General features: G+C 37.0%; 1 protein-coding gene across 7 annotated transcripts in view; it reads left to right on the forward strand.

Moving 5' to 3' along the window:
* Positions 1 to 21,574, forward strand: part of LOC123766797 (nuclear exosome regulator NRDE2) — a 177,868-nt gene that overhangs the window by 153,421 nt on the left and 2,873 nt on the right. For 4 of the 7 annotated variants that reach the window (XM_069307548.1, XM_069307549.1, XM_045756188.2 and 1 more), the window contains 9 exons: positions 4,620 to 4,719; positions 6,380 to 7,264; positions 9,519 to 9,650; positions 9,870 to 10,016; positions 11,602 to 12,636; positions 13,549 to 13,628; positions 14,595 to 16,090; positions 17,059 to 17,185; positions 19,822 to 19,997. In XM_069307548.1, the coding sequence (XP_069163649.1) occupies positions 4,620 to 4,719; positions 6,380 to 7,264; positions 9,519 to 9,650; positions 9,870 to 10,016; positions 11,602 to 12,636; positions 13,549 to 13,628; positions 14,595 to 16,090; positions 17,059 to 17,185; positions 19,822 to 19,997 (4,178 nt within the window). Of the gene's footprint in view, positions 1 to 4,619; positions 4,720 to 6,379; positions 7,265 to 9,518; positions 9,651 to 9,869; positions 10,017 to 11,601; positions 12,637 to 13,548; positions 13,629 to 14,594; positions 16,091 to 17,042; positions 17,186 to 19,821; positions 19,998 to 21,574 lie in introns of those variants that run through there. The other 3 variants (XM_069307550.1, XM_069307552.1, XR_006773873.2) reach the window with 2 other exon arrangements.

The raw sequence follows: 21,574 nt of genomic DNA on the forward strand, positions 1-21,574 counted from the left end.
TGGAATAGCCATGCCCTAATCCAACTTAATATAGCACCCCCAATACCATGAGTCTATCTTTTTAATCGGTCTTTCATGTGGCACTAGTATCAAAAGCTTTGCTAAAGTCTAGGTACACAACATCACAATCCTTACTACTATCAACTGCCTCAACTATGCTGGAATAAAAAGATAGCAAATTTGTTAAACATGAACGGCCATTTATAACCATGTTGCGACTCATTTATCAATTTATGTTTTTCAAGATGAAGACGAATTGTACAGTATTTGCAATTATCGATTCAAGTAACTTTCTCACAATAAACGTTAGGCTAATTGGTTGATAGTTTGTCGCAAGTGATCTATCTCCTTTCTTAAAAATTGGTACCACATTAGCAACCTTCCCTGACTCTGGCACTCTACCTAACTCTATTGATTTATTAAATATGGTAGACAGTGGCTCGCAAGGCTCCTCTTTGTGTTCTTTAAGCACCCTGGCAAACACTTCATCCGGCCTTGGAGATTTGTTTGGTTTTAGTTTTACTATTTGTTTACTTACATCCTGGTAACTGCTAAACTAGTCAACCTGTCCTCGTCCCCACCCACATAGACTTGTTTGGCTGAAGGCATATTGTTAAGTTCCTCTTTAGTAAATACAGCTATAAAATATTTATTAAAAATACTACTCATCTCTTCGTCATTATCCGTTATTTGACCTGTCTCAGTTTTTAATGGACCTATACTTTCCTGAAATGCTACGCATGCTAGTGGCTGTACAAGAATGTAAGAACTGTAAGAATATAAATACAGTAAAAAAATATATATTGACATCATGGACAATTAGAATTTGGTACTAGTGTTCAGTTTATGGAGTCTGGAAAAATTAAGCTAAAAATCAAATTTAAATGTGCCTAGGCCTGGTGTAGCATATACTGTATATATACTATACTGTATTAGCCTTCATGCGTTAGCATGCGTTAGGCCTAGGATGGGTACTTTAAATTAGGTTTTATTTAGAGCGTAAATGCAAAACCTTTTCCAGTTTGTTCAAATTCATTAGTAATATACTGTACTAAATTCTACTTTCTAATTGTCCATTACATGGACATTGACCACAGCACCTTGTTCAGTTCAGACCATTGTTCACAACACCTTGAGAAAGGATGTAGGTTGCATCCCAAAATTTGTTTTTAATACACTTACACATGCATTGGGTCTTTCCTTCACCTTCATTTAAGCACTGTGGCATTGTAGTAAGTTTCTTAAAATTTATTGTATATGTATGATGGTCCACATCGTTACTATAAGTATTGTCCAAGTTTAAGTCCAAGGTTCATGCCCGAAACGCTTTGCGTAATAATGGCTTTAGGCATTGTATGTACTAGCTCTACCTATAAGTCAACCAATCTTTGTAAAAATTTCTTGTATGTATGTACCTTATCTAAATAAACATTTATTTATTTATTTATTTATTTATTTATTTATTTATTTATTTATTTATTTATTTATTTATTATGGCTGTCCAGAGACTACTCAAGGGTGGTGCAAGGTGTCTAAGTGTTCGGTGACATTTCTTTGGGAATCACTGACTAAAGGACTGGTATTAATATGCAAGGTTGAATGTTCTTTTGAATAGGACAAAATTGTGGTGACCCACCTAATGGGGAAAGGGGACCCACCTAATGAGGACCTTCTTCTGGGAAGAAGTAAGGGCTGTAGATATTGATAGATAGTATTTTGTTAAATATGAAGCACAATACAGAATATTGTTGGTTGCTTTATCTACATAAACAGTTTACCCATTTTAGTTTAATTTCCAGATCCTTGTTGCAGAAAATGTACAAAAATTCACATTACAGGTATTTAGCTCATGTCTAGCACAGTACTGTACCACTTTCTCTTTCTATATGTAAAATTTACATTTATCAAAACTAGCTTTATCTGCATTTGGACTGTTCAGACTTACTGAGATTTTACTTCAGCTTTTCAAACTCTGAATTTGTTCCCAATTTTTTCTATTTACTGCATGTAAGTTGATATATTTCTACCAGTTCTTCCAAAAGAACATAAATTGAAAAGCCAAGTGCTTTATTTTACTATACTAGTTCAGAAAAGGATGAGCTTGCTGTAATAGAAAGAAAAATATTTATATCAGTCCTTATCTTGAAGCTTATGATAAGTAGGTTCCTGTTAATTTATTCTACGATATTGTACATCCTTATTTTGGCACTGTACTACGTATAACTATGAACATGAACACTGATGCAGTGATTGTCTTGTAAGGGTGATTGCAATATGGTAGCCATAAGAAAATCATTATTTCATTTATTATTTTGCCTGATGCCATTTATCCATGTTTTATCATTAGGTGTTGGCTCTGCAATTATTATTTCACTAATGATGGAGGCAACACCTGGCATTTCCAGATTTTTCTGTAAACGGGAAACAGAAGTGATAAGAGCATTGTCCTTAAAACTTTTATTATTATAAGGTTATTATTATATTTAAACTTGAAAAGTTTGGGGAATAATTGAAATACTGTATAAAGGTTGATGCTTGGCTTATGAATTGAGCCAATTAGCCCTTAGGGCATTGAGTAATCTGGATACTGAATTATTGTAGCTTACATGCAGTATTTGGTTCATAAATATTATATGTAAGTCACATTGTTCTAATTTTAGTTACTGTGCTGTGAAAGACCCAATATATATATGCGAGTGTATTAAAACCAAGTTTTCGGATCCTTTCTCAAGATGATGTGAACAATGTTCACATTGTTCACACTTTTGGTATGTATACCATTGTTCACAGACAGCACCTTGAGAAAGGATGTAGGTTGCATCCAAAAATTTGTTTTTAATACACTTGCACATACATTGGGTCTTTCCCGCATCATAATTTAAGCACTAGCATTGCAGTAAGTTTCTTAAAATTTACTGTTGCATACTTACTCAATTCATCTTAAATATGTAATACAGTACTGTATATTAATAGGGTTTTCTGTTTTACCATGATTGTTTACTAGTGTGCACTTGTATGATGCAGCCTTATACTAACAGTGCAAATGTTTCATAAAAAAATATATCTTGATCACAACACAGCACTGAAGAACTTAATGACTCCAGATGCATTGTTGCCACATTTGGTAAACAATACTCTAGGTTAATGGTGTAGAGTTATGGTATACAGTATATTCAAGCATTTTTGGGATTATTTGAAACAAATTTTGTTTTGTTATGTACAATTAATACAGTACCTGTACTGTATTTTGTTTTAATTGAAGAATTGTGTTGAAATACATTGAAGTACCGTACAGTATATTTAAGGGTCCCAGTAGTACAGTCGGGTTCGTTCTTGATTCACAATCGGGAATTCCGGGTTCAAATCCCGGGCGGGACAAAAATGATTGGGTTGGGCACATTTCCTATCACCTAATACCTCTGTTCACCTAGCAGTATGAAAGTACCCAGGAATTAGTCAGCTTGTTGTGGGGATGCATCCTGGGGAGGTGGGGGTCAGTAATTCGACCTTGAAAACAAATGCACCACAGATTTTGTGTTTGAAACATTCTCAATCATACGTATTAGGTGCACTGCAACTTGTCAATTGTAATATTTTCAGTACTGTCTCATCTGATGTACAGTTTTTTAATATTTAAACTATAACATCATCAACACTCTACATGGTGTGGTATTCTTAAACAAGAACCATGCACCCATATTTACTAATGCTCATCAGAGTGAGTGATGTAACAATTGGTTCAGGACTTGAGTAACTGGACATAGGGAAAGGTTCCTCTAACAAAGGTGTTAAGAGCATAAGAAAGAAAGAAAGAAAAAGAAACACTGTAGTAAACCTACTGGCTCATGTCAGGCACCCAACGTTAATCCACAGCCCTTTGTTTGCTGGCCAGATGATTGATTCTTTTTATGCATCTGTAATAAGTTGGAAGAGGGTATGCAAAGAGTGAATTATGAATGGCAGGACAAAGGGAAGAATGCTTTATTGGAAGCTGTGTGGTTGTGTGGGGTAGGAAACGATGAGGGCAAAGGGCCAGGCCATTATGGCTATATAGCACTTGGAAGGGGTCAGGATAAGGATTTAGGATGGGATGGGGGAAAGGAATGGTGCCCAACCACTTGGGGATTGAACGCCGACCTGCATGAAGCGAGACCGTCGCTCTGTCGTCCAGGCCAAGTGGCTGGTCGGGCTGTGTGGGGAGGAAAGAAAATAAGTAAGGTGTACACATTGGCAAAAGTTTGCACATAAAGTTAGGAATAGAGTAGCTTACAGGGATTTTTTCCCACAGTCAATGACATTTGGTAAAAAAACTGGTTTTGCATTTGTTGCTCAATGATAGCGAGTAGGCATGCATTTTCATGGTCTCTGTTGGAGTCCCATGTATAGTGCAGTGGTCTTCAAAATATATTATTCTTAATATTTTATCTGGTCTAGCTGCATACAGCTTACTATACTATATTATCTTTTTTTGTCATAATACCTGTACAGCATACACATAAGGTGAGAATAAGCAGACATGCTTATTTTGTACTTATAAAAATCTTGAATAATTTTTTTGTAAAATAAATTTTTATTGTTTTATGATAAAGAGAGCTTGAATCCACACCAATTTCTTGCAGGAAGCCAACCAGAAGCTTCGTCAGCATCATTGTCTTGGCTGACCAATGAGAGCTGTCCTCCAGAAGCTGGTCAGCAGATAGCGCCAACACAGCCCCAGAGGTCAGGTGAAGATGATGCCTTATACAGTTGTCACCTGGATTAGCAAGTTCATGCTGATGCTGTTGTTTTTGTAATGTGCATGGTGCTTTCTGTCTGTTGCATACGTTGATTTTTTGTAGATGGTAATCGTGTGGAAATTTCTAATCCAGTATTTTGATCAATGATTGTTTAAGATTGTTCAGAGAATAACCTCAACTGTAGTTTTGATTGTTGGCTTTCATAATTTCTTTCAAAAATTTAATTTACCTCTTGCCAATATTAAATTTGTCAACATTTTTTGATTGAGCACTTATTGGCTCCCCTCAAGCTATCATGCTGATAGCTTCAGGGAGCTATCACTAAGGTAGCTCCATTAGCTTCATGCTAATGGGTCACATAATTACGGGATTTGTGTTTGGCCTACTTGTTCGCTACTACTTTGGCGTCATTCCCGCACATTCGTCTAATAAATTTTTGAAGCCATACTGTGTCTTGCCCATGCCAAAGTGTTATTAATAATGACTTATCAATATTTGTTTCAACTATCTTGACAAATGAGGCAGTTTTTAACCTCTATTGTGCTGAGAATTGTGGAAAAAAATTTGGCCCATAGTGACTTTATTTTTTTTTAAATAGTAATAGAAAAAATATTGTTTTATGTAAGTTCCTCAAAAGGCAAGTATTTTTGTTTTGCTAATTAGTGTTCGTATATATCATATTATCATGTGTGTAACCCTGCAAACACAGTGTAACAGTTCCTATGATTTGCTTGTTACAACTTGTAATAAAGTTGTTACATCTTGTTATAAAGTTTTTATGACGTATTAGAACATTGTTACAACTTGCTATATTGCTTGTTACAATTGTTAGGTATTACAGCGGGGGCCTGATGGCTGAGTGGACAGTGCTCAGTGTTCGTACAGTAGTCCTAAGGGTCCGGGTTCGTTACCCGGCCGAGTCGGAAACAAATGGGCAGAGTTTCTTTCACCCTGATAACCCAGCAGTAAATAGGTAACCTTGGAGTTAGACAGTTGCTACGGGCTGCTTCTTGAGGATGTGTGTGTGTGAAAATTAGCATTAAGGACTTGCCCGAAATGCTTTTATTGCCGAGATACTGAAATGCATGCTAGTAGCTGTACAAAAATGTAAGAACTCTTGTATAAGAAGAAAAAAAAACTTATTCAAACATTGTAGCAGCGTCGTAGTATTGTGTGTTTGGCAGATAAACAAGGGTATAAAATCTTAGTGATAATTTAGTTTCTTTTAATTTCATCATTTACTTTAATTACAAAGACAAACAAAGAAAAGCATATAAATATTATAAATAGTATAGTATTACCATTGAAGTTTTCTCCTGCCAACTATCAGTCCTTGTATCACCTCCTGCCAGTTTTTTCTGACTGGCTGGCTTTGCCTTGTGGGTTCCAAACCTAATGGGGTTGGCTGTTCAGGTTGTCAGACAAATTTTACTGATTTACAAAAGACACTCTTGGTGGGAAAATGTGCCAGAGGTATGATAGACAGTCAAGCTAATAACATGCTTGATATTAGCGAGTTAAAGTACAAAAGAATACTTTTTTTTATAAAGGTAAAGGGGGGGTTTATTTTTAGTGTTGTATACCTGACTGTATTTTAAGTTTATGAAGAATGCTGGGCTGATTCAGATATTATTTGTTTACAGTGATGTGTCAGAAGAAGCAGAAAACTCCAAAGAAAGTGGTGAAGCTTCAGAGTCTCCACCACCAGAAGAAGCCAAACCACCACCTCCAAAAAAGAAGAAAAAGAAAAAAAGGAAGAAACACAAATCTCACAAAAATGACTCCAATGTTGATGAATCTAGTGATGAGGTAAACAGGCCGAGAAAGAAACACAAAGACAAAAAACTTCGAAATACCGTTACCAATAAACGTTCATCTGAGTCTCGAACAAGGTCCACTTCTCCACAGCGAACCATAGATAAAAGAGCAAGATTGAGGTCACATTCCAGATCAGGATCACGGGCAGGATATATAGAGCCCAGAAAAATGAATTCTCGAAATAGATCAAAATCACGAACTAAAAGATCAAAGTCAAGATCCAAAAGGTCCAGGTCATGGTCAAGAAAGAGAAGGTCTATATCAGGGCCAAGAAGCAGAAGATCTGATTCGTGGTCAAGAAATAGAAGGTCCGTATCAGGCCCAAGAAGCAGAAGATCCCGGTCATGGTCGAGAAATAGAAGGCCGAAGTCAAGGTCAAGAAGCAGAAGATCCAGGTCATGGTCGAGAAATAGAAGGTCTAAGTCAGGGTCAAGAAGCAAAAGATCCAGGTCATGGTCAAGAAATAGAAAGTCCAAATCAAGGTCAAGAAGCAGAAGGTCCAAGTCTCGGTCAAGAAGCAGAAGGTCCAAGTCAAGGTCAAGAAGCAGAAGATCAAGATTGAGAAGGTCTAGATCAGGATCGAGAAAATCAAGTTCCAGGTCAAGATCAAGAATAAAAAGATTTAGTCCAAGGTCAAAATTGAGAAGATCCAGGTCAGGCTCAAAGAAAAGAAGAGGCAATAGACTGCCACAGTCACGTTTTAGAAAAAGGTAAAAAAAAAAAAATACAAGTGTTTTTCGTTACATTATTGTACTGAGGGAGGGAATTACTGTATTAGGGAGAAAGCGCCAAGTCATGATGACTGTATAGCACTGGAAGGGGGTCAGGATTAGGATTTGGGATGGGACTGGGGCAAGGAATGGTGCCCAACCACTTGGGCGGTCGGAGATTGAACGCTGACCTGCATGAAGCAAAACCGTCGCTCTATCATCCACCCCAAATGGTTGGGCATTGTTGTACTGAGGTTGCTAAGATTATTTTTGCTTTCTTTACCCATGAATTAGAGGTTGATTAATTTTATGAATATTGTAGAATATGGTGACCTGCATATTTGTCAGCTTAAACAGTGACATTTTTTGCCATCTTGTTTTTCTATTTACCGGTAATAATTATAATATTCCATTAATTGCACCCAAATATCCACCAAGGAGTCTTTGTTGATGACATTTTGCCAAGCCTCTTAATCGTAAAGTAAAGGCCTTTACCTTCCTAGTACAGTGGAACCTTGATTCAATGATGCTCAATTTAATGAATCTCCAGTTGCAACACACACATTCAACATTGGCTTTTCTGTGGGGAGCCCCTTCGACTCCTTGGAGCTATCGGGCTAATATGCGATATATTAGACCAGGGCATGGGTCAATGGAGTTCAGCCCAACCTGTCCTCTTAAAAAGAACGTCACTTTTGGCCGTTTGTCCGTATGGCCGAATATGGACGTAATTTGAAAATGAAAAAAAATTGAAAATAAATTTGGGATTTTTTTTTTCAACAACAGTAAGTTAAGGGTCCTGTGATAGGTTAGGTGGGCAGGAAATTCTCATAAAGTTTCAAAACGTTATGAAAAACGTTAATTGAAAGTTTCTCTTCTAAGCTGTCCGCGTAGGCTGCACGACTCAAACAGAAAACAGAACAGTACGTCACTTTTGTGAGTCAATTTCATTTCAAATTACGTCCAAATTTGGCCATAGTGCGCATACGGGCCAAAAGTGACGTTATTTTTAAGAGGACGGGTTGTTCAGCCTACCCGGGACCACGAGCCAGAACTTGGCCCCCTCAGAGAGGCACCGGGAGCAATGGCCCCTGAAAACTTCCCTGTGGTTAGGGGCTTTCCTAATCTGCCATCGACCGGGGTTAGGCATCCAGAAAGGTAGGCATAAGAAAACAAACCCCACACGTTAAGAAAATTACAACCGAAAGCCGAACAGAGAGGCAGAACTCCCCCTGCCTTTCTCCCTGCCTCCGTCTGCGACAACCGAATTCAGCAACCCTAGTTTTTTTTTTTTTTTTTTTTGAGATATATACAAGAGTTGTTACATTCTTGTACAGCCACTAGTACGCGTAGCGTTTCGGGCAAGTCCTTAATCCTATGGTCCCTGGAATACGATCCCCCGCCGCGAAGAATCGTTTTTTCATCCAAGTACACATTTTACTGTTGCGTTAAACAGAGGCTACAGTTAAGGAATTACGCCCAGTAAATCCTCCCCGGCCAGGATACGAACCCATGACATAGCGCTCGCGGAACGCCAGGCGAGTGTCTTACCACTACACCACGGAGACTGCAGTTGACTCTGGCCGCAATTTCCAAGCAGTGAACAAGCAAATTCCCAAGGGAACAAGTAAACAGCACACACCGCCGCTGTGCTGCTTCCCCCCCCCCCCCCTCCCCAAGTGGGGAGGATTTGATCCCCCCCCTCCCCCTGGAGACCCGGACCATCTGTTCCAGCTACCCAGCAACCCTAGGTCATTGGCTATTGCAATCTTAAATGTTTCAAGCACACAAATGCTTGAAATACTTAAACAAATATAATTTTTATTAAATTAAGTTGGCTAAAATAGGACTTACACAGACAGAGGGTAAAGAAGAAATTAATGTGTGAACAAGTTAGGAGTTAAAAGTTGAAATGAAGTTCAGGACAATACTGTATAATAGAAAGAAATTAGAAGGTGGTACAAAAAACTATAGTGTATTGTAAGTTTTGTCTCATGTGACTTGAGAATTTGAAACAGATCCAGAGGATTGCCATACGGTACTGTATAATAAATATAGAAACCCCTACTTGAATAAATCAGTGGTTGGTGCCTCCATAGTTCATGAAAATCATCTAATCTGTCCCAAAAAATATGTAAATTCTTTGAATTTGATTTTCTAATTTGATGTTCTCTAAAGATACTTTAAAGGTTTTTAATTTTGAATTTCTATAACCATGCTTTCTCTTTAGTGAAATTGTCATTTGTATTTCCAGTAGATCAAGATCTTATTCACCATATGTATCAAAGAGACGATGGAAATCGAAGTCACGATCACGGTCGAGAGAACACGTAAGACGTAAGAATAAGGACAAGAAACCCAAAGAAAGTGAAGAGAATTACTTTCAGTAAGTTTTTTTTTTTTTTAATAATTTGTTCTATATTGAATTCTTTATATTTATGACTTTTGATTATTAAGTGTAAATGTAATTAGTGCACATACTCTTCGTGTCTATATATTTATGGAAGTGTCGTGCAGGTATTTGTATGCACATACTTACATTTCAAGATCCTGAATAGAAAGCTTGACAAATTTTTGGAGCCAAGTAATATATTTTTTTCTTTAGGTCAGAAAAGATAGTATCAAATAGCAAGAGCATCTTCCTTGAGGGTCTTCGTGGATTGGTAAAACCTGAAGAAGCCTTCTTTATCAGCCAAGATGGTGACAGAAACAATACTTTATTTCCAACGACGCATTACTCTCAGTTGGCAAGGTATGCATCTGGGAATTTGGCGTACAGTAATAATGATAGAACAAATTATAGGTAAATTTGTCATACTTAAAGTAAAAAAAAAAAATTATGCTTTAAGAGGTGTTGAGTAAGGAACACTCACTTGCATGAGTGCTGGCTCAGACAGTGCTCCAATCTCTTAAACAGTTTTTTTTTATCCTTAGGCAGGGAAAGACTATTGAACACACATCCTTAACATTTCTCCCATCTTCTCACTTCTGGTTATTTCATCCTCAAGATATGAGTTTGAAGACTTGTTTCTGTTAGTGTCAGTCACTGGCAAATTGGTTAGTATTATTATTATTAACATCTTTATTGACAAAATTAATTACAATTTTGCCTAATCTGAGGATTTTGATAGTCTTATTAAAGTGAGGATAATGCTGGTATTCACTGTCACGCATTGGTTAGTGAGCTTCATTCTCTACTACGTCATCCTGGCTTATTTAGCTTTGGCCATTGTGACACCCTTGCTTGTCTTTGATCCCATTTTGTTCTGGTGAAGATGTCTTCCTTCTGTCAGGGCTCAGTCCTTGTTTGTGAGGCTAGTTACCATGTCCTGTGCCATGTTGCTGCCATTTTTCTGGTGTCTTTGGAATTTTGGCCTTTGTTTCCTATGGTGACCATGTTGTAAAGTCCACTAGTCACAGCTTACTGTCAGGTTGGTTAAGCTCAGCCAGATTGCAGTGTATCTCTGGATGCATAACATGTGGAAGTTTGCCAGACTATGGCATTCTTGTCCTTAATGACTTGCACAAATGTTAGGGCCTGGGGATTTTTGGTGATTACTGCACCTTTGCCAGACTCTTCCTTCCCTTCAATCAACATTTTCATTGTCAATATGTGGTGTTAGTGTATCTGCTTCTTTGGGGCTCTTGTTATCCATGCCCAAGCTGATGCCCTCCAAACTCTCCTAGGGACTGTGACACAGGATAACTTTTCCCTCTCTTTTACTATGTGGGTGGTTGTGGTGAATCTTGTGAAAGGGAGCTAGTCATTGTCACTTCTCTGTTGTCCCTTTCTCCTACCCTTTTTTCTAGAGGTGTGTGGGATGTTAGCATGATAGCAGCAGCCAGGCAGGCACTTAATAATTGTTAGGAGAAATAAAGAATATATGGCAGTTTCTTAAATTTCATGTATTCACTGGAGCAGATTTTGAGTGCAAAATAATGTATCTTTTGCTGTTTATTATGTGCTAGATTGAGAATTCTTCAGTATCCTGTTATGGCCTGGTGGGTGCAGCTAGATCAGATCCCTGCAGTGTTTAAAGATGGGAAGTTGCATTGACTCAAGCTGGAATTTATAATATTCTAAGAACAAAATATTATCAAAGGGAGTGACCTTTTCAGATAGAATAATTTCATCTACAAACATACCATTTTTCCAAGATGTGCTGTCCTGTGGATATCTTTTCTAATTGTCCATATGCAATTAAATATTTGAGTTACATATTCATTTTTTTTATTAATGCACAGTACCCACTATTTGGTTTACGAGTTGCAATACCATTTATTTATAAAGTTGAATTACATATCTGTGTATATATTTATGTTTTTTTCTGTTACAGTTACAAGCTCAGGATCAAAGGAGCTCTTGGAAGTAGTTCTTCAAAGAAAGAAACTGTCAAGTCTAAAAACAAGACACTTAGATACTTCAAGAGAATTGCTCTGAGAATGCTGTACTCTGATGCAGAAAACATTATACTGCTGCCCAAGGAGAGCACTGAAGCCAAAGAAAAGGAACATGGTTATATTCCATTAGGACTAACATATGCAGAGGAAGCCAAGCTGAAGAATGCTGGCCAGCAGTCAGAAGTTAATCCATTGGGAATATATGATAGTGCAACCGAGCATTATTTATTGGGGATAGGAACAGGCAAACAAGAGGAAAGTCAGAGCAGCCACAAAATTGAATATGAGTACTGGCACAAGAAGGCTAAGTTATACAATGAGAGGCTTGGTAAAGAACCAAGTAATATTCCTTTGTGGTTAGAATTTGTTAGATTTCAAGATGATGCATATATTTATCTATTTCAGGGTACAGATTCCAATAATAAAGATAGCAAAAAGAAGCACAAGAGAAATCTGAAAGCTTTAGCCGAGAGAAAGATTTCTATATTAGATAGTGCCATAAAGAAGAACTTTAGGTCTGTAGAGTTGCAATTTCAGCGTCTAGAAATTGGAAAAGACATTTGGGACGACAAAAAACTCAAACAGGAATGGGGTACACTGATTTTCAACTTCCCCAATAAAATAAAAGTATGGCATCAATATCTAATATTTATGAAGACTCACTTCACCTCCTTTAATTTGTCAGCAGTTGTTCAAACATTTGCCAAGTGCACTGAAAGATTACAGCAAATGCACAGTGGTGTGTTCTTGACTCATTCGCCGCCACCTGATCTTGGCAAGTGCTTAGTAGACATAGCCGTTCAACTTGCACATGTTTGGCGACAAGGTGGTTACATGGAAAGATCAATTGCTCTGTGCCAGGCCCTTGTTGAGTTAAATCTTTATAGCCCAAAGTATTTGTGTACCAAAGACACTCCAGTCGAAGCAAAAATTGCAGTTTTTGAGGCTTTCTGGGATTCACGAGCACCAAGGTATGTACATTACACACTTTTAAATAACCTTTAATCTTCCCATAAACAGCTAATCAGTTATTCTGGCTTAGTGCCTTCTTTTGATAATTACATACTTACTCTTGGCAGATAGTTTTACCATGTTTTAATACTACACATATAATCAAAGTGCTGAATTGTCAGCAATCAGGATTAAGCCCATGTCAAGTATTCTGTTATTAGTGTAAGAGACCATAACCTATAAGTTTGAAATAAAGGAAGTGATGACTTTTCAGTCTGTCCTGAACCATTATTAACTCGTGTACTGTCAAAGACAAACTGAAATGTTGTCACTTTCTTTATTCTCAGACATGTGGGTTGGGTATCTAATTTTCAGCCACATTATTGTGACTTACTGTCGGCAGTGTAAAGGTACAGCCTTAATATTTCATTATTTTGGGTTTAAATATAAATATTTTGAGAGAAATCTCCAATGAATGGGAAATAACAGCTTAAGCTTCACCACCACTTCTTCATGCAGACCTACATGTCTGTAGGTCTGCATGAAGACCTACAGACATGGTTCATGTCTGAACCGTGACATGAACATCATGGCTGTTCAACTACATCTATTCATATCTTGTTTCCTAACTCAGGCTTTCATTGCACTCAGTAAATGCTCCATCATTAAAGGGGTATAGAGAATGGTCTGTAGATATGTTAAATACATACTTCATAGGTGCATTACAGTATGTTGTGTTTAAAAGAACAGGGCTTCACTTTCATTTTCTTTAGATATTAAGTCTTATAATTGGCTGAATCATTAAAGCAGTATCATCTGGTTTTAATGTATGAAGATGTAAACATGTGTAATAAGTTATGTCATGTTTTGTTATACACTTTGCGAATGTGCATTCATATAACTTTCATATGAACATATGTGTAATTTCACAGATTTGGTGAAGAGAAAGCTATTGGATGGGGTCAAGTCATGGAAAGGAAGCAGAAAGTGGAATTTCCAGAAGTTATATTAAGTAAGTTCGGAGAAATGGAAATTTGTTGTCACATAGGATACATTGAAAGAAAGTACATATATTGCTTGGAAGGAAGGGGGGAGGCAAGTATTTTTATGTAGATTACATTGCACTTATATTTGGATTCTTTGATATTACTTACCTTACTGGATTGGGTGTTATTAAGTTAAATAGTCTTGTGTGACTTAGAAATTCTGATGTTGGATAACATACTTTGTATAAAGTGAACCTTATACAAGGTGTCCAATAAGTTTGGAACCATATGATGAAATGATAAAACTATCTTCTTTTTTTTTGTGGGTGAAGGGGAGCAGAATGTATTAAATGTTATGGTTAATACACACAAGTAGACAGTGTACCTGATCAGCACTCACACAGAAAATGGTCTCAGGAGTGATAGGTCCAGACTAATAATATGTAATTTCCATCTTATGGAAATCTCCTTTAGACACTTTCAACATGTAAATTGATCAAGAGTTTAAAATGCACCTTATTTAACAATTATTTTATTTTGTGGCAACAGGCAGCCTGTGTATATATACAGTATAAGTTAGGCTTGTATTGACATCCCCCCAAGGTCAAACTACTGACCCTCCCCCAGGATGCAAACCAAAAGAAGCTGACTCCTGGATACCTATTTACTGTTAGGTGAACAGAGGCATTAGGTGAAAATGCCTTGTAGTAAGTCATTACCATGATTTTTCAAATAAAAAATGCTTGGAGATAGAAGTGACAAAAAATATAAATTGGAAGATCTCCCACCAAGAAGATTTTCAGCTTCTGAAAAAAAAGATCGAAGATACACTCTAAAATTTTATGGAAATTGTATTTCCGCTTTTTAAGTGCTAATTTCTGAATATAGAAATTAACTTAGTATAAATTATTAAAAGGTGTTATTTATATTTCAGTGTTCATTACTCGTTACAAGTCTTTTTACATGAATTTATTTTATGCTTTGTCCCAAAGGTGGAACACAAGACGAAGAAGATGACATCATAGCCCAAGGAGGGACAACGTCACGGTTGTGGTTAGCCCTCGAGACATCACGAGAAAGACATCATTGGATGCCTTGGGAGCAGGATCCAGAGGACTGTGAAGACCCAGAGAGGATGGTTCCTTTTGAAGAACTCTCACCACATCTCTTTATTTTGGACACTGTTGAGGAGCGTTTTTATCTTATTCTTCAGTTTCTTAAATTTTTTGGTGTACCTGATACTAAAAGTGTCCTGTTACATAGGTCAACAGTAAACAAAGGTCAAAAGATTAATAAGAATGAAAGAAAAAGTGCAAGCAGTAGTGATAATGCTTTTGAGCCACAAATTATTGAAACTTTGTATGATATAGATTTGTTTGGCCTGCATTTTCAGTTCAGAAAAGCAGATAAAAATTGTGAGATTCTGAATTTTGATACTGTTGGGCCATCTTTATTAAACACTTCGTGTGAGAAGTATTACGAATTTTTGTGCCGGCTGCTTCAGCAGGCATCGGATGTATTTGAACAATCGTATAGAAATAAATTAACGGTTTTGTACATAAAGTTCTTGAGTGAACAATATTTAATTAAAAAGAAAAATAATTATGATAAAGCAATGCTTAAAAATTTTGGTAGAGAATTAAAGAAGCATATAAAAAATACTTTAAAATTGGAGGAATTTAGAATGTACCTACCGGTGTACCAAGAATATGGCAAAGTAGAAGAAAATATGGGACATTTTGATGAAGCTGAGAATGTGTATGCAACAGCTTTGACCATTGGAACGGTCACAGGAAATGCACTGGATGTTGCTAATTTAGATTTATCTGCTGTTATGGACCTTTATAGTTCCTATATTCATCTTGAAATGGATAGAGAGGCAAAACTGTGCAATGGTAAGCACAGTAATAATGTTATGTATTCACTCTGTTCAATTGTCATTGATGGGAAATTTTCTGTTGCCAATGGATCTCCTGCACCAGGAGGAAATGTCCTCAAAACTAAAAAAAAGCTAAATGAACTACTAGATTTGTATAGTAATTCAATTACATTTAATTCTGACAATAGTGCTACAAAAGACAATGAAAAATTACTGGCAGGCAAACTAGTGATGTTCCTTGCCATTTTGGAGTTACTCACTGTTGGCTTTCAATCTGCTTGTTTAATTTTTGAAGACATCTTTGACAAAATCAATGGCATTTGTAAAGGTCCAGTTCCTCATAAGTTGGAGGATATTTTGTTGCCTTCAGAATGTGTTGTCAAGGCTCCAGACTTACAAGAGAAAAGCAAAAACAATGTAGCTGATAAATTAACAATTTTGGAGAGTTTATATGAAGACTATGTGTGGTTAATTGAAGTATCATCTCAGCTGGAGCATCTTGTAAGTGACAGCAGAATGTCACCAGTGTCCCTGAGGAAAGTTCTCACAGCCGCTGTCAAAGTGGCTCCAGAAAACCAAAGATTTCTCCTACTCCTTGCTCAGAACCAAGTAGGTGTTTTATTTCTTTGTAAATTATGGTGGGGGGTTATTTAGCTCAGTACACAGAAAGGTGGCATTTGTTTAATAGATTCTACAATTATTACATTTGATTCAAACTTGTGCATTGTGCATAATTATATTTGTTTATAAATATGACAGCTGTAACCACTTGGGTTCCATAATAAACTCATATGCATACCACAAATATACACAAAATTATTTCCAAATATTCAATCTTGATTTTTGCACACCTTGTTTTAAGAAATGGTTTGTGGTTCAGTTTGTAGAGCTTTGAATAGAGCCGTACTTCTTCAGAGATCTACTCTCATAACGCTGCTCTTTAGTGTTATGTATATTTTTTTATCTATAAATATTTGAATTACTCAATATTGTATATATATTCTTGGTACAAAACCATATTTTTCCCCTCATTATTAAACTTTACTTCATTTTGTGTTCACAGTGTCAGCATTATCTCATTTTGTGTTAAGTCAAATGTCAGCTATGCTGCAGTTGGGTTCAAATAATATCACCTCTACCGTATTTGTGTTCAGATAATGTTGTCTGCACCCATTGTGTTCAGAAATGTTAGTTCCTTCTCATTTACATTGATATAATGTTAACTGACCAAGTTATTGGTATTAGAGTAAGATTGATGGATAGATTAATATAACATGTAAATTAATATTTTAATTTATAACAAAAGGCGCACTTTTGCTATGCTGAATGTTTCACTTTTTTACTATATGCAAGTTAAAGGTTTATTATCATTTTGAAACCATTTCAATTAACATTGGCTAGACAGATATATTTGTTTAATTAGAAAGTTTATTTTGCTAACAAGTTGACTTAACAAGTTCATGCACTATTAACAAGTGCATGACTAAACTTTTTAAAAGAAATTTCCCATCAAAATTTATGAAATATATGACATCAATTTCATTTACATGATACAACATAGATAACTGATACTGCAGAGTTGGCGTGATCTTCTTGGGGGCTTGGAGATGCACTCTCAGAGAAGTTCGTCTATTGTGGTGTTGGTGTCTCAGATCTTGCCACACATCCAGAGAACCATCACACTCATTGCTAACACAGATGAAGGTCAGTCATTTACTACGATGAGACCAGTATCATAATACTACTTCTAATTTTGCCGTGTGTGTGTGTGTTACACGAGTATTGACATTAAAAGATAACAAGCAATTTAAACCATAGGGTCAAGTCACATGCCTGCAATATGTAAAAACTACTTTATAGTCAACATTATATAGTTGATTGGCTGTTTTGCAGCCTTCTAAGAAAGTTGTGCTTAATTTGTTTATAATAAAACAATAACTTTTCATAAAAGTATGGTATAAATGTTTGGTGGCTTGTATAACGTGAACTCTTTAGTCAGTTAGCAATTATGCAATGTAATTTATTGTATAGCAATGTAAAAAGTTTGCAATGTAATTTAGATACAATTACAGCAATTAGATACAGTATATTACTCTTCTTAGTAGCATGGTGTGTTAGTATTCTTTTCTGGTATGTTCATTTTGTCGACATTTGTTTTAGGAAGGCTTCTCGCTTGCTGTGCTGAGCCATAGATTCACAATAACTTATATGCTGTTATACAAGTATGTTGGTGACAGTACATGAAGAGGGGGAAGTTCATAACTCAAGTTTTTGTGTGAACAAGAGTCATAGATGTAGAGGTAGTAAAGATGGAGAGGAAATAGATATTGTATTTAGGATTTAGTGAGATGGTGAATATCACAAGGCAGAAGATAGCATGTAATATTCTACTGAAAAGTTAGAAGGAAGTCTGTACACATTATGTTAGTCAAGTTAAAGGAAAGCTAGGTCCATATATAAGAGATTAGGACATGGGTGGTGCCAATCCTACTGTATTACTATTAGAATTCACTATCCGTGTGGCATCTAAGAGATTAATAGCTTTAACGTATAACAAGTGTGTGCCATCATCCTTGTGTCATCAACCATAAGTCAACATTTACAGATGGGAAAAATGGAAAGAACATTTTTAATTGTGTAGTGTTTAAGTAAAATTTGAGAGTAAAGAGGTGTATGGATGGGATAAATATTGGCAGCACTGTGTAGGGAGAAATAAAGACTGTCCCAGGCAGCAAAAAAATATGATAAATATGACATCAGGAAGCATTAGAAAGCTACTTATAATATATCTTAACAGTTGGCTAATATGTGTGAACAAGACATAAGAAGTTAGGTTAGGCCAACCTGTCAGGCAGAGGGCACCTGATGGCTGAGTGGACAGCGCTTCGGATTCGTAGTTCTGAGGTTCTGGGTTCGATCCCCGGTGGAGGTGGAGACACATGGGCAAAATGTTTCTTTTACCCTGATGCCCCTGTTACCTAGCAGTAAATAGGTACCTGGGAGTTAGACAGCGGCTACGGGCTGCTTCCTGGAGGTGTGTAATAAAAAGGATGCCTAGTCAAGGACCGGGGCGCGGGGACGCTAAACCCCGAAATCATCTCAAGATAACCTCAAGATAAGAAGGCTGAGAGGGATGGTAACAGTTTGATTGTTCTCGTGTATGAGAAAGCTGAAATACTGCTGTACATGTTGTTAGTGCTGTGATACTAAGTTTTCTGTGTGCTGCAGAGTGTGAAAGACTGCTTTTTAGCACAATATTTTTCATCTGTTCTGGGGAAGTGTGTCTCCAGTCAATGAAATCAAAATGGGGTAGAAATATCATAATAAATGCTGATGGTTATGTAAAGTTGTAATACAGAGATTCAGACATGTCATATGTGCATGAAGTTGATTTTTAATAAGCAAATTTTTTGCAGTAAGAAATGTATTACTAGTATTTTAAGTACCAGGGGCCAGATTCACGAAGCAGTTACGCAATCACTTATGAACCTGTACATCATTTCTCAATCTTTGGCGACTTTGTTTACAATTATTAAACAATTAATGAGCTCCGAAGCACCAGGAGGCTGTTTATAATAACAACAGTTGATTGGGTTTTCAACTGTGATTTTCAATCCTGGACCGGGTCAGTAATGAGGCTTGGGGGGGGGGGGGGCCTTTATAAAAGCCAAAACGTGCATGAGTACACTTTGGCTTCCTGTCCCCTGACTCAATGAATTAATTGTATTATAGCAGACCATCAGTTACTCCAGTTGATTAAATCTCATATATATAGTCTTTTGAATTCTCAAACACCAGTTGATTGCAACACTTACCTTACCTTTTGGATCTGGGGAAAATACATTAATGTTATTTACCTCTTAACCACTGCACTGTGCACCTGTTTTTGGCAAAACTTCATAGTGCAATTGTTAAGGACATATTTTTGTTGTTTTTATAAACATTCAGGTAAAAGTTAATGTCAAAATATTTCCAAACTTCACCATTTTTATTTCAAATCACAGTGATGAAAACATTAAAAAAACATTAAAATATAGCCTAATTAAAAAAAAAAAAGCACAACTCGGAGTGCCTGCACATTTGAGCAGTTAAACAGCTCAGCTAATTAAGTCACATTGTGGTATGATAAAATAATTCACAAAACTAACGTAAAAAAAATCACATTTGGCAATTCAAGATCACAAGGTAATCACAAGCAGTGATTGGAGCTATTTATGGGTTAATAGCCACCATTTTGTGTAGGATATTAAATTCCTTTTTTAACTTAAACCTTAAAACAGATTTGTTGGCATTTGGCAATTTTTTTTTATAACATTTACAATTACTAATTTGCTTCATAGGTTCTCTGAGCTGTGGTCACCGCTTGGAGAGTGTGCTGGAAAAAGGAATAAGTCAACCTCCTGGTAACCACTGTCCTCTTCTCTGGAGATTGTACTTGGCTCTAGTTGCTGCTACACGACCGAAGAAACTGAAAGACTTAATATACAGGGCACTCTCTCACTGCCCTGGTATCAAGGTAAAAGGCTCGGTACATGTATTCCAGATTGGATTTAATATTTATTCTGTTCATTGTTGGGGGAAATATTTTATTAACACATCTTTTAAATTTAGATTCTCACTACCTCAGTATCATTCAATTTTTACTAACTTGTTAACATATATTAACCAATTTATTCCTCCTAAACACTTAAGTCTTAGTATAATAATCATTCATGTAATGTACATCAATACCCATCATGTTAATGAATTGGTTCTTCATCATGTAACGGCTATCTTGGGGTAAATTTCCATAGCCTCATATGCAGCTAGATGTCAAGAAGTATAATGTGCATCATGTAAACTAATCATTATTTGCCTTTTGTGTAGATTTGGTATCTCTGTTTATGTGGCACTAGTTTTGAAGTGTGAGGCTTTGCATTACTTAGGCTCTGTTGCCCAGACAAAAAGTCCTTGGTCTTGTCTTTACTTCATTCCTCTGGTTGGACAGGCTGGAGACCTTTGTGGGCCGCATCCTTCTTCTGGCTCCTCTGTGACCATTGCAGCCCTGGCATCAGGCCCTTCTCACTCATTGTTCCAATTTCCACCCCTTCCTGAAGCTCCACCACCCCCTCTCCCCCTCAAAAGCTTTGGGAGTATGACCAGTAGATGGTTTGAGGCTTTTTGTTGGTCTGTGCAAATGGAGTTTATAGGCATTCTGTACTGCTGCCTGTATGGAATCAGGTTGCAGACCTACTGGTGTCACATTTGTGTCTTTCCTCAAGACTACAGTACGAGGTGCTTTGGCAGGATTTCTTAAAGTTTCTGAGTGTGATGTCTTTCCTGACTTTCTGGATTGCTAGTTGGTGCTTAATGTTTTTGCCTCATATCATTTGGCCTTGGCAGAGCTTCTCATGCTGGTGTTTGGGTTGGCTGTGTCTTTTCCCCATTGCTTCAGTTATCTTGGTTTTCTTTCACCTCCAGCTGTCTCATGCACCTCTGGAACCTTGTTACTCATTGTATTGTCTTAAGATGAAACCCAAAAGAAGATAAAAACTTTAGTTTAGGATTCCCTTTTTAATGTGGCTTTCCTCCTGGGTCTTGCTTTGGGAAGATTCAAACTTTCTGCCAAAAGTGTGAATTTTGTTTTGTTTGGCCAGATAGCATATTCTTCACCTACAACTTTGTGATGTGCTTGGGCATTTGGCACTCAACTGATACTACTACCATGGGGGAGCTCTGCCCTGTTCTGTTTTGAGTTTTTCTTTTTCAGAAAACCTGATGATCCTAAGTGCTTGGGTACTGTATCTTCATTCCGTCATCATACCTCGGCTATTTATATCCCTGCCAAGTGCTATACAGTGGAACCTCGGGTAGCGAGTGTCCTTCTTTACAAATTTTTCGGGTTACAAACTAAGTTTCTTTGGAAAATTCAAATTGGGTTATGACCTTTGCCTCACCTAGTGACTTTGTTGATACACGTAGGGGTCGACCGAGCATGTGGTTCCTGGTGGCATGGGCGAGGCACTCTTCAGTTTACCAGTTTCACCCGCTTAGTGACGATCGCACTTGAATATTGTATTTGGATTTGGGAGGACAACAGGATAGATGGATGGT

The sequence above is a fragment of the Procambarus clarkii genome, chromosome 60 (assembly GCF_040958095.1).
Source record: "Procambarus clarkii isolate CNS0578487 chromosome 60, FALCON_Pclarkii_2.0, whole genome shotgun sequence".
In the NCBI taxonomy this organism is placed as follows: domain Eukaryota; kingdom Metazoa; phylum Arthropoda; class Malacostraca; order Decapoda; family Cambaridae; genus Procambarus; species Procambarus clarkii.